A 12,694-nucleotide genomic window follows, 5' to 3' on the forward strand; every position below is an offset into this window, starting at 1 on the left:
ACTGCACTCTAACCTGGGCGACAGAGAGAGACTCTGTCTCAAAAAATAAAAATTAAAAAAAAGATTTTCTATTTAGAATTCCAAAACTTACATAGTACATTGTAGAGTACAACATATATGCATATATTTTTAAATTAAGTATAACTTAGCTGTCTTGAACATCTAAATACACCCCCCAAAAGTGCTGGGATTACAGGTATGAGCCAGTGCACCTGGCCCACTCAATATCTACTAATGTAAACCTATTCAAATCTTTCTTAGAAGTGGACAGGTTATAAAAAGAACTAAATACACATAAGTAATCCAAGACACTACAAATCACACTCAAACACATCTTTTTATTATATACTAAATTTAAAAATACAAATCTTATTAAAAATGCTTATCAAACATTGTATACATAAGTATTGTCAAATACTATTGGGTTATGACATTATGTACATTTGCTAAGGTTAATTAGAAACAGAATAAAGTAATATAACTTTACTGATACTGAAATTCAGAAGTTAAGTGTTTTAAAATTTGGCAACTGTGAAGTAGTGATCTGCACAAGAAGATGTTTGCAGAGGTAAAATATTTAAAAAAAAATAAAAAAGGAATAATGCAGATATTCCTTCAGTAAGTGTTAATAAGTAGATTTCTTCCTCATCCTCTTAACTCTCATTGTAACAGAAATTAAAGTGCACATGACCACCAGGAATACTTGATTTGGTTGTACCCTAAATATATACGACAGCCAGTTGTGCTGCTATATTGAGGGTTTTATTCTTTATACTGTTCCTGAGGTTTTGGAAGTTAATTTTAAATGTGGCTAAGGGAAGGGAGGCCAACACTTTCTAAATTGCACCAAATGGCCTTAAAGTGTAGAAATACCAAAGACAAAAATATTAATTTGGAAATAGATTCAAGGAAATGATCCCTGTCTATTTTTCCCTAGGAATAAAATTAGAATAAGGATGTAGTTTTACCTCTGGAAAATGCTTACTAAAATCTGTTTCAAAAGATCAGACATGTACAGCAAGCACCACAATACTGTCAGTTACTGTTCACCATTTATATACTGCATCATAAATACCAGGTATAAATACCTGCCTCTAAAGGGTCACTAGAAATACAGGTAGAAGCATGTTATCACTTGACACTAATTTTACTCATTAAATATAATTTGTAAAAATAGGTCACCACCCCACCATACAATCAAGGAGAGGAAAAGAAAATTGCTATTCTACAAAAGTGCTCCTTTCAGCTTTGAAACCCAATAGCTTAATTTTGGGTAAAACACGATTGTAAGGTAAGGCCATCAGTTCTAAATAAGCTGATGATGCCATATATACATCCTCATATATATATGTATATGTGTATATATATATATATATATATGTGTGTGTGTGTATATATATATATATATATACTCATATATATATATATGTTTAAATTTCAGTTCTGATTTAACACTAATGTACTAGTACAAACCATTTATAGGAAACATTTTATCAGTCTTATTTACAAACACACAATGAATGACAAAGATATGGAAAATTTTTTAAATTGCAGATAAATGTAGTCATAGTTTACTAAAGACAAATTTGCATAACTTTTTTAAGAACCAAAGAAAAATGCTTAGAAAGAAACCCCTACCATATACAGTATACCTATTGGTCATCAGACCTCAGAGGCAAATCAATGTAAGGATCATGATAAAATTTTTGTTTTTTTTTTTAATAATGTATCAATGAGATCTACTTAGAGTACTACCTACAATACACATTCTCTCATGATTCAGTGAGAATATTAAATTATTGAATACATTTTTTTAATCTCATGGCACATTACATTTGGTAACACTAATAAGGTAAATTTAGATAACACTTAAATCATGATTACGAATGTTTAATTGAATATTTTCCTTTTTGCAGCTGTGAAATGTAAAGCTTAGATTTGCTTCCATCAGGCCTCTTAAACCAAACTTCATCATGGTTAATTGTTGTAATTACAGCACTAAAAAGAAAAAAAAAATGAATGAATGAATTACAATATGTCTCCTCAATTCATTTTAGATTATTACCTATAAAACCAAAATAACCTGGCCTACAACAGTTGACTCAGCATGTACATAATTGTCTTTACCAGAATGCTGCTTAGCAGTGCATGCTGCCAAAAATAACACATTCAACAACACTGCTTAATAGAGTTGGTAAAATTTACTTTCTATTAGAACTATTAAATGCACGTCCTTCCTATTCCATCCCCACCCCATCTCTCGGGAAAAAAAAAAAAAAAAAACTGGAGCTAAAAGCACTACTTACATAGTATTATACTTGTAACTCACATCAGCCTTGGCTGTAGGAAATCTTTCAAAGGCTTATCACTAATTCCCAATATCAAACCATCTACGGTACTTCTACCAATTTTTTTTTTTTGCACTACCAGTCTTTACATAAGAAAATCTATTTCTTTAAATAGATTTGTAATTAATTATTATTATTATTATTTTTTTTTTTTTTTGAGATAAAGTCTCACTCTGTTGCCCAGGCTGGAGTGCAGTGAGGCAATCTTGGCTCACTGCAACCTCAACCTCCCAGGTTCAAGTGATTCTCCTGCCTCAGCCTCCTGAGTAGCTAGGAACACAGGTGCCTGCCACCACACCTAGCTAATTTTTTTATTTTTAGTAGAGACGGGGTTTCACAATATTGGCCCAGGTTGGTCTTGAACTCCTGACCTCATGATCAGCCTGCCTCAGCCTCCCAAAGTGCTAGGATTACAGGCGTGAGGCACTGCATCCGGCCTAATTATTTATTTTATAAAGAATGCTATTTATTTATTTAAGACAGGGTCTCTCTGTTACCCAGGTTGAAATGCGGGGGCAAGATCAGGGCTCAAAACTCCCAGACTCAAGTGATCCTCTCACCTCAGCCTAAGTAGCTAGGACTAAGGGTACATGCCACCACACCCAGGTAATTTTTTTACTTTGCAGAGATGGGGTTCTCTACAAAGAGACCAGCTAGGGATGGTCTCAAACTCCTGGGCTCAAGTGATTCTCCTGCCTTGGCCACCCAAAGTACTGGGATCACTACAGGCAGAGCACACCTGGCCTCATCTCTTCGTAAACTACTTTTATGCTAAGTAGTAGTAAAATATCTCAAAAGCAGTAACATAAATAGAAGAATCCAGGAGTATCATATATAAACTTGTAGTGAGCTCAATGAGCTTCTATGAGAAAAGTTATTATACACAATGTTCCTGGAATCCTAAAAATTTAAAGACAAAATTATACTCTTACAATTAAAACCACTGTATTTGGAAAATGCATACTGTATACTAAACTCAAATTTTTTTATTTACCACTGATACCTACAAAACCATATTTTGTTACTACAGAAGGTTACTACTCTGAGAATAAAATCCTACATTACTGGAGAATGAAAGGTGATTAACCAATATTTTCAAAAGGTCACAACCAGATAAAACTTAAAAGACTATACAATAGTTATATAAACTTTATTTAAACCTAGACATAGTATTGGGACTTTTAAAAGGCAGTTTTCAAGTTATACTTTGTTGTTGTTGTTGTTGTTGTTGCTAGAGAGACAAGGTGTCGCTCTGTTGCCCAGCCTGGAGTACAGTGGTGTGGTGCAATGATACCTTGCTGCAGCCTCAAACTCCTGGGCTCAAGCGATCCTCTGGCCCAAGTAGCTAGCTAGGACTATAAGCACACACCTCCACACCACATCTGGCTAATTTTTTTTTTTTTTTTTTTTGTAGAGACAGGGTCTTACCAAGTTGTCCAAGCTAGTCTTGAACTCCTGGCCTCACGCGATCCTTCTGCCTTGGCTTCCCAAAGTGCTGGAATTACAGGTGTGAGCCACTGCACCCAGCCCTAGGTTATGCTTTAATTACTATTACTCTTAAGGTTTTTGTTAATTTTCCATTTATTTCCTATTCTAATTGATACAAATTCTTTTTATTTAAAATAATGTAACACATCCAAAAAAGTTAAAGATTACTAGGTCCATCAAAAATTCCTAACAGTCTGATTTAAGGGTCACTATAGCAGGATAACAATTCACCTACTATAACAATTAAGAAACAGGATAATTACCTGGCTAAATGATTTCAACATTTCTACTTATATTAAAGTTTGTGTTCATAAACTTAACATGAAGTCTGGTTTATAAATATTAACCCTGCTGCACACACATGTAATCAAGCCATATATCAAGTGAAAAAAGAATCCACAGGCAACTAATGATGTATTATGGGTGCGCTACAGAGGCTGAAAATATTTCATTGACAACAATGTTGTAAATGACAATACTGAGCAACGCTGAAATAATAAAGGCTTTTTTACCTTGTAGGACATTCATCTTTTTTATCAATACATATTGTCTGTCCACGTATATACCATTCACCATCATAATATAGTCTTCCCTCTTCAGATCTAGCACTGTGCAGATGTTTTTCCAGTTTCACAGGTGCTAAAAGAATCAGTTCAAAAACTGTTATATTAATAAAACACTGTCAGAAGAACAAAGGGTCAGAATATTAAGAATTAACACCAATCCATGCATATGTAAAAAAGGATTAAAAATATTTCTTAAATAACAAACCTAAAATGTAATAAAAAGATTTATTATATTCTTTCACATAATCAGTAAGTTTTTAATATAACTACTAAGCAAAGCTAAACAATGAACAATAAATCATCAATTAATTACCAGAAAGGGAGGCAAGTATGTTATCAATAATTAGTGCTAATTAGTGCTAATTTTAAGTATTATTTGAACTATCAATTGCCAATTTCAAATGAAAATCATACTTTTTATTTTTTCCCCTGCAGGCATCTGACATATCCAAAGAAGCAGAGTTTAATACATGGTCCAAGAGTTCCCAAGGCTTTTAATTCTAAAAAGGAAATGTCCTAAGTAGAACTTCTATTTTTAAATTCCAGAAATCATCTGGCATTAGTCAGATAACTCACACACGAAAAAAAATGTTTTTTATGGAAACGCGTCGTCAAAAGAATACCATGAAGTCATTCAAATGTCAGCTCTGGAGAGGTCTTTCCTAACCACTCTACCCACTCCTCATTTAATTGTTATCTCAACTGCACAGTTCTTTTAGAGTAATTGCTATAACCTGTAACTATCTTCTTAATTGTTTAGACATGTATATGATTCCACCTCCCCTAAAGAGGCTCCAGGAGGCCCATCTTTTTCACCATTGTATCCCCAGAGCCTAAAATACTGTCTGGTGTATTCATTCATTCATTCGTTCATTCAACAAATGTTGTCTAAACACTTCCTATAAACAAGGAAGTAAGGCCAGGCACGGTGGGTCATGCCTGTAATCCCAGCACTTTGGGAGGCTGAAGCAGGTGGATCACGAAGTCAAGAGTTCAAGACCAGACTGGTCAACGTGGTGAAATCCCATCTCTACTACAAAAAAAAAAAAAAAAAAAAAAATTAGCTGGGCACGGTGGCTCATGTCTGTAATCTCAGCTATTTGGGAGGCTGAGGTAGAAGAATTGCTTGAACCGGAACCCGGGACGCGGAGGCCGCAGTAAGTCGAGATTGCACCACTGCACTCCAGCCTGGGCTACAGAGCAAGACTCCATCTCAAAAGAAAAAAAAAAAAACAAAAACAAAAAAGGAAGTATGCTGCGAGGAAAACTGTGACTAAAAGAGATATGGTTGTAGCCTTGTGGAGCTTACAATCCAGTCAGGAGATAGACAAAATTAAAAAGTACAAATTAAGTGCTATAAAAAAACTAATAGGATACAATGCTGAAGACAACAAGAGTGGGAAAGAGACACACTCAACTGATAACGAGATTCTCAAAAGGAATCTATGACCCAAAAATGTTAAGAATCACTGCTCTGGCTGGGCGTGGTGGCTCACACCTGTAATTCCAGCACTTTGGGAGGCCGAGGTGGGTGGATCACCTGAGGTCAGGAGTTCGAAACCACCCTGACCAACAAAGTGAAACCTCATCTCTATTTAAAAAAGAACCACTGCTCTACAGATCGAGGCAGCTGCCCTGGCAGTTAATTCCCCAGGGCAAATGCTGCTGCAATTTCCTCATATAATATAAAGTTTAAAGGAATTACTGGGTTAAAGATAAAACAGAATTTTTTTTTTTTTCTTAGAGACAGAATCTTGTTCAGTTGCCCAGTGCAGTGGTATGATCATGGCTCACTGGAGCTTCAACCTCCAGGGCTCAAGTGATCTCCCACCTCAGCCTCCCTAGTAGCTGGGACTACAGATACACACCACCACACCTAGCTAATTTTTATATTTTCTTTAGACATGGGGTCTCGCCATCTTGCCCAGGCTGGTCTCAAACTCCTGGGCTCAAGTGATCCTCCGGCCTTGGCCTCCCAAAGTACTAGGATCACAATAGGCATGAGCCACCATGCTCAGCCTAAAACAGAAATTGGTCTCTTATAGATTACTTTATCTGTTTAAATGTGACTAGAAATTCCTTTCCTAAGTATTTCAAATATGTTTTTCTTTTTAATCTGGCTTCATTATCTTTAGAAGGATTAGGAAATCTCACCTATAGTGAAAGAAGGCAGAAACAGAGAAACTTACCCTAAACACTAATGTCTATCACATTTTGACAGTGATTTTAGACTTTCAAAAAAAAAATCAAGGAAGTGTAATTGATATGAATTTTACTAAGGCATATCAGAATGTGTAAATGTCAGCATTCCGATATCTCTCCTCAGAAAATGCACACACAGAATTTTACACATAATTTCAGGGGATTCACAGAATCTCTGAAGCCAATCCACAAATTCCAAATACCTCCTCTACAGAATTACAGAGCCCATAAAAAACACTGCATAAATACTTTTTGAGTTACTTATCCATTATTAGCAATAGTAATGTAGCTGAACACTGAAAGAATTATACCACATTCAGAAATTTCAAAACTTTTACATGAATTAATGACTCCAGAAGAATTCCTCATAATTCCAGGTACAGTGTTTCATTGATGAAATAAAACCACTGATGGGAGAGTTCTTTAGTATGTAGATGATTTAACAACCCTGATTCAACAAGTCTCCAAAGAGAGTATTTCTCATCTCAGAATAAATGACTTACGTTCCGTTTTCACTCTGTGTGGCCCCAATGTAGCCATTGCCTTAATTTAAAAAAAAAAAAAAAAAAAAAAAAAGAAGGAAGAAAAAAGTCTGAGTTCAGACTGAAAATATATTTTGGTATCTATTTAATATATACAATACTACTGATTAACTCCATAACAAAGACAGTAAAGTATAACCATTAACTGCTCTAATAAATTTTTAATGTCTAAGACCACAATGAATATGATGGATAACAATTTCTCCTAGACGTGTTTTCAATGCCTGAAATAATCTCTAATTCTCAACTAAGAAATTTACAAAAATGAAAGAATGTAATATGGAAAATAAGCCTCCACTTTCAGGCAAGCACAGAAAAGCCTATAATTCTTGAATGTTTAATGACAGGATGCAAGACACATGATAAGGGTTCAAATGTTCTTTTGAAATATTTATCGAATGTTTTCTATAAGCCAGGACCAGCCAAAGTACTAGGTACAGGTGGTGATATTATTTTTAGGCAAACTAAATAAATGTTTTTTGGACTTTTTCATACATTATTAATTACATTATTATAGAAAAAATACAACCAAACTGCTGGCATGTCTCTAATTCTTAAAAACTCCTTGTAGTTCACAGTCAATTGTATTAAATTGCCTTAGAAAAATGTTGCAAAAGCAAAGCATATTCACAATAATATTTTGATGTACTGATTAAAAAAAAAATCACAGAATCTGAAAAAGACTATAAAAATATACTTGTGTTCCACAGCTCTTTAATCATACCTTCCTAATTGTTGTCCAGTCTTCAAGAATATCAAGATCTTGCAGCATATAAACTATATATGGACGTTAAAAAGTCAAGGTCAATTTAGCTGTAAGAATATCACACTTTGAATTATATTTCCAAAGTTCTACATTTCAGAGAATGGAACAATAATTTATGGACATAATTATCTGGCATCCTAAATTCTGACTTCAAGTTATTCTTCAACCACTTAGTACCAGCATAAATACAGTCTAGAACTTCCAATGTCATAACCACATGCCCTTAATTCTATGATATCATTGATTATAATATATATCACTAACCTAATCACTGGTTTGTAAGGTAGATGGGAACAGATGGGGATAGAGGGATGGTACCATAGGGAATGCCAAAACTGAATATACATATTTACAGTCCAATTTTGGAAACATTAAAAAATATATATATCTTTTTGAGATGGTGCCTTGGTCTGTAGCCCAGGCTGGAATGCAGTGGCGCAATCTCGGCTCACTGCAACTTCCGCCTCCTGGGTCCCGGTTCAAGCAATTCTCCTACCCTCTGCCTCCCAAGTAGCTGAGATTACAGGCATGAGTTACCATGCCCAGCTAACTTTTGTATTTTTTAGTAGAGATGGGTTTCACCACGTTGGCCAGTCTGGTCTTGAACTCCTGACCTCGTGATCTGCCGGCCTCAGCCTCCCAAAGTGCTGGGATTATAGGCGTGAGCCACCATGTCTGGCCAAAATATATTTTTTAAAAGTACCCATGAGGCTAGGTGCAGTGGCTCATGCCTGTAATACTAGCACTTTGGAAGGCCGATGTGAACAGATTGCTTGAGCCCAGGAGTTCAAGACCAGCCTGGGCAACATGGCAAAACCCCATCTCTACAAAAAATACAAAAATTAGCCCAGTGGGTAGCACGTGTCTGTAGTCCTAGCTACTTGGAAGGCTGCGTTGGGAGGATCATCACCTGAGCCCGAGAGGCCGAGGCTAAGGTGAGCCACGATTGTGCCAGTTTACTCCAGCCTGGGTGACACAGTAAAACCCTGTCTCAAAAAAAAAGAAGGACACATGAGAATTAAACAATCATACTGTATACTAAACAGCTGCTTCACATCAAAGCCCTTGGTGAACCACAAGCCATATGAATTTTCAAAGTTGAGATCATGACTGAATTTCTTCTCTCCCACCTCTCTTGACCTAAACTATATACTATATCCTCTGTCTTCAATCAGTTTTATAAAGAAATCATCTTTTGCTTATTACAGAATTATGCAAATAAAGTCAATGTTTACAAATAAAAGTTATAAAGGCATGCACAATGGAAAAATGTACATCAAGGGGAAGAAAACAGAAAATTTGGAAAAGGATATCTGAAACAACAACTGGCTTCTTTTTGTCAGGACTGAAAGGATCCTTCCTCTTTTTTCTTGACTGAAGCTCATCATTCCACAGCTCTGGTAGGTAAATAAGGATTAAGTATTAGCAGGTTTCCAGTCAACAAAGGAAGAAAAAAGACTCTAATTTTATGGTGGCTGTTTACATATAAAAATGTACAAAACTTCATTGGCAGCTGGGTATATATACATTAAGCTGTACATAATTTCATGAGCAGCTATGTCTTTAAGTTTTCCTTCACCTTTATTAAAGCAAAAATCAATTTGGCACTTAACGACTAAGAACTGATTAGCATATTATTAGGCACTTTGTAAAATGTGTATTACATGCATTGTCTCACCTAATCCTCAAAGCTACCACTGAGGTAGGTATTCTTATTACTTCCCTTTTACAGACAAGGAGACTGATTTAGAAAAGTGAAGTAACTGTCAATGGTCACCCGACTAGTAGGTGAGGGAGCACTGGTACTAGAGCTCAGCTTATCTGACTCTACCATGCCTATTCTATAGAGAAGTAAAATTTATAACAGATAAAGTAACATATACTCAAGAACTGTAGGATAATCTAGTAGACCTTCAACTCAATGCAGAAAACCTTTCCATAATACCCTGAAAAAGCCAGTTTCACAAGGGACTGATATAATCTTTGATAATTATTCCTTTTTCTGAAACAAAAATCTACCTCCCTATAACTTCTATCAGGTTTGTCCTGCCTTATATGATGTCAAAAAGGTTTTCATTCCTTCTTCCACATGACAGTCTTTCAAGACTTACAGGGAAAAACATATACTGCACCTAACTCCAATACTATTCTTTTTTTGGAGACAGGGTCAGCCAGTCTGGAAAGGCTCACTACAATCTCGAACTCCTGGGATCAAAGGATGCTCCTGCCTCAGTCTCCTGCATAGCTGGGACTACAGATATAGATATGCAGCACCATGCCCAGCCCGGATACTATTCTTCCAGGAGGTTCCTGTCATACTTCTGTTTTGTCCCTTGTCATGTGCTCCATTTTTTACATCTTTCTTTTTTTTTTTTTTTTTTGAGATGGAGTTTCGCTCTTGTTACCCAGGCTGGAGTGCAATGGCGCGATTTCGGCTCACCGCAACCTCCGTCTCCTGGGTTCAGGCAATTCTCCTGCCTCAGCCTCCTGAGTAGCTGGGATTACAGGCACACGCCACCATGCCCAGCTAATTTTTTGTATTTTTTAGTAGAGACGGGGTTTCACCACGTTGACCAGGATGGTCTCGATCTCTTGACCTCGTGATCCACCCGCCTCAGCCTCCCAAAGTGTTGGGATTACAGGCTTGAGCCACCGCGCCCGGCCTCATTTTTTACATCTTTCTAAAGTGTGAATTCAAATTAAAGTAACAATATAATCACAATCGCATGAAATTTTTTAGAGCTCTTTCCTGTTCCTCTTTTGCTGGGACATTTAATTTACATAATATTAATATTAGAAGACTAAGATATGATGAGACACTGCAGTAAACCAAAGGTTTGGTGCCACTCAAACATCACAATCATAACATTCTCCTTACCTGAGGTAATGTCAATGCTGTGCCTATCCTCTTCAAGCCTTCTTATCTTTTCTTCTAGTTCACTCTGGACTGTATCATATAACAACAGCTTTTCACTCTGGGGAGAAAAACAGATTATACTTAAGTAGAAAGAAAAAAATTGGTGTATCCTAACTAAGAGTACCAAATAAAGTACTTCACTATATGATGCTTTTGTTTGCTTTTTCAATTCAATTAAAAATTTTAAAGAGGAAATGTCAAATACACGAAAGAAATAAACTAGAAAATATAGAATCTATACATAGATTTAACTACATGCAATTACATTCTGTGTAAGAACATCTAAATTATGTGTGAGGTACATTTAAAGGTAAATATTTACTTTATAAAAAACTCATAGCAAACGCCTATGACCTCTTTTAAATATAAGCAGGTCCCACCTGTCACCATAATGGAAAAGTTTTCTTATAAAGTATATCATTATAAAATGGATTATATTTTCTCACAGGAATAATAATTGGTCCATTATGCCTCACTAATATTTCAGCATCATATTAATAGAGGCAAAGAGAAAGATTCAAGTATAAATTTTATAATTATTTAAAATAATTCAATTATAGTGTAAATTATAAAATTACAGACTAATCATATCCAAATCTCTCCATAAAACTATAGAAAGATTGAATTGCTAAAACAGACAAGACTGGCAAATAGACTAGAACCCAGGCCTACTAGCTCTAGTCCATTGTTTTTAATTATAAATACCATAGCCCTAATTTAAAAAGCCATAAAGTGTACATAAGTACAATATATAAAGATCAATTACACACAAAAAAAAACCTATGACCATGTTTATCTCTAGTAAAGGATATTAGATGATTGGACATAGCTAGATATGACTGTCTCGTGAAAGCTATTGGGATATAGTTGGCTATTACTACATGTAGAAAACATAAGCCACACCCACGTAGGCAGCATTCCTGGTGTCAATCATGAAGCCCTCTCTCTTGCGTTTGAAATTTAGAAGCTATACGTGCTTGAAGCGTTTCCTGAATGGCAGGGAAAAGATGGCTTGTATCAATTTGAGGCAAGCCAGGAGCTAAGGAGAAAGCAAAGCTGAAAACTAAAACTAGTTTTCATAAGAAAAATGGTCTCACTGCATGCTATTCTCTGTGCTTACTTCCTTTTGCTTGTTCCCCTGCCTTTGAGTAAAGTCTTATGAAATATTCCAGCCTTAACTATATTGTGCTACAAGACTTGAAAAATATCAGAGAGAAAGGGAGAGCAGTCCCCCTCCACAAGATCATGGTAGCAACTTTAAATAAATCCAATCTTCCCATCCAAAGATGACTCTAAATGCAGAGCTGGAGTGATAAGCCTTTTGCTTTTAAGAATATGAACATTTAATTGGCGTATTCTCTTTTCTTCCTATTGATAAATTAGGCCAAGCAGAAATTCTTCAAAAAATCCACTAATCACTACGATTTTTTTAAAAGCCACAATGAAACAGAAATGTTTGAAGCATTGAAGGCATCTCTAAAGATATCAGAAGTATACTCTAAAGTAGAACTGCCTTGAATCCATTCTCATACTTATTTCTCTTTTTCTTGGAAAGTTATCTCCCTTTTCTGCAGCTTCTCAAGACCCTCAAAAAGCTCCCCTGAAGAGAAAATGAACCCCTAATGGAACAGCTAAAAGATACCTGCGAAAGAAGGGGGCAAAATTTCTTGCTTTGGTGACTGCAGAGATTTCCATGTTCAATAGTTATTTTGGTTTTTTTAAAAAATACTACTCATAAGTATAGGTTTGATTTCAAGATCCCACATCCCCCTAGTCTCCACATCTACAATTACTGATCCTGCTCCCTAATAACCCCTTTCCCAGGCTGACACCTATGCTGTTTCTCAGCAGGACGACTTTAAGGA

The 12,694-nt window shown here is 35.8% G+C and overlaps 1 protein-coding gene across 3 annotated transcripts in view; it reads right to left on the reverse strand.

Moving 5' to 3' along the window:
* Positions 1-318: 318 nt before the first annotated feature.
* Positions 319-12,694, reverse strand: part of BRMS1L (BRMS1 like transcriptional repressor) — a 50,470-nt gene continuing 38,094 nt past the window's right edge. For all 3 annotated transcript variants that reach the window (XM_032242522.1, XM_032242524.1, XM_032242523.1), the window contains 6 exons: positions 10,791-10,887; positions 9,226-9,309; positions 7,871-7,935; positions 7,108-7,147; positions 4,349-4,475; positions 319-1,998 (listed from right to left, as the gene is read on the reverse strand). In XM_032242522.1, the coding sequence (XP_032098413.1) occupies positions 1,881-1,998; positions 4,349-4,475; positions 7,108-7,147; positions 7,871-7,935; positions 9,226-9,309; positions 10,791-10,887 (531 nt within the window). In that variant the 3' untranslated portion in view covers positions 319-1,880. The remainder of the gene's footprint in view (positions 1,999-4,348; positions 4,476-7,107; positions 7,148-7,870; positions 7,936-9,225; positions 9,310-10,790; positions 10,888-12,694) is intronic.

This window comes from Sapajus apella, unplaced genomic scaffold, assembly GCF_009761245.1.
Source record: "Sapajus apella isolate SASKATOON/1434 unplaced genomic scaffold, GSC_monkey_1.0 scaffold50, whole genome shotgun sequence".
Lineage (NCBI taxonomy): Eukaryota > Metazoa > Chordata > Mammalia > Primates > Cebidae > Sapajus > Sapajus apella.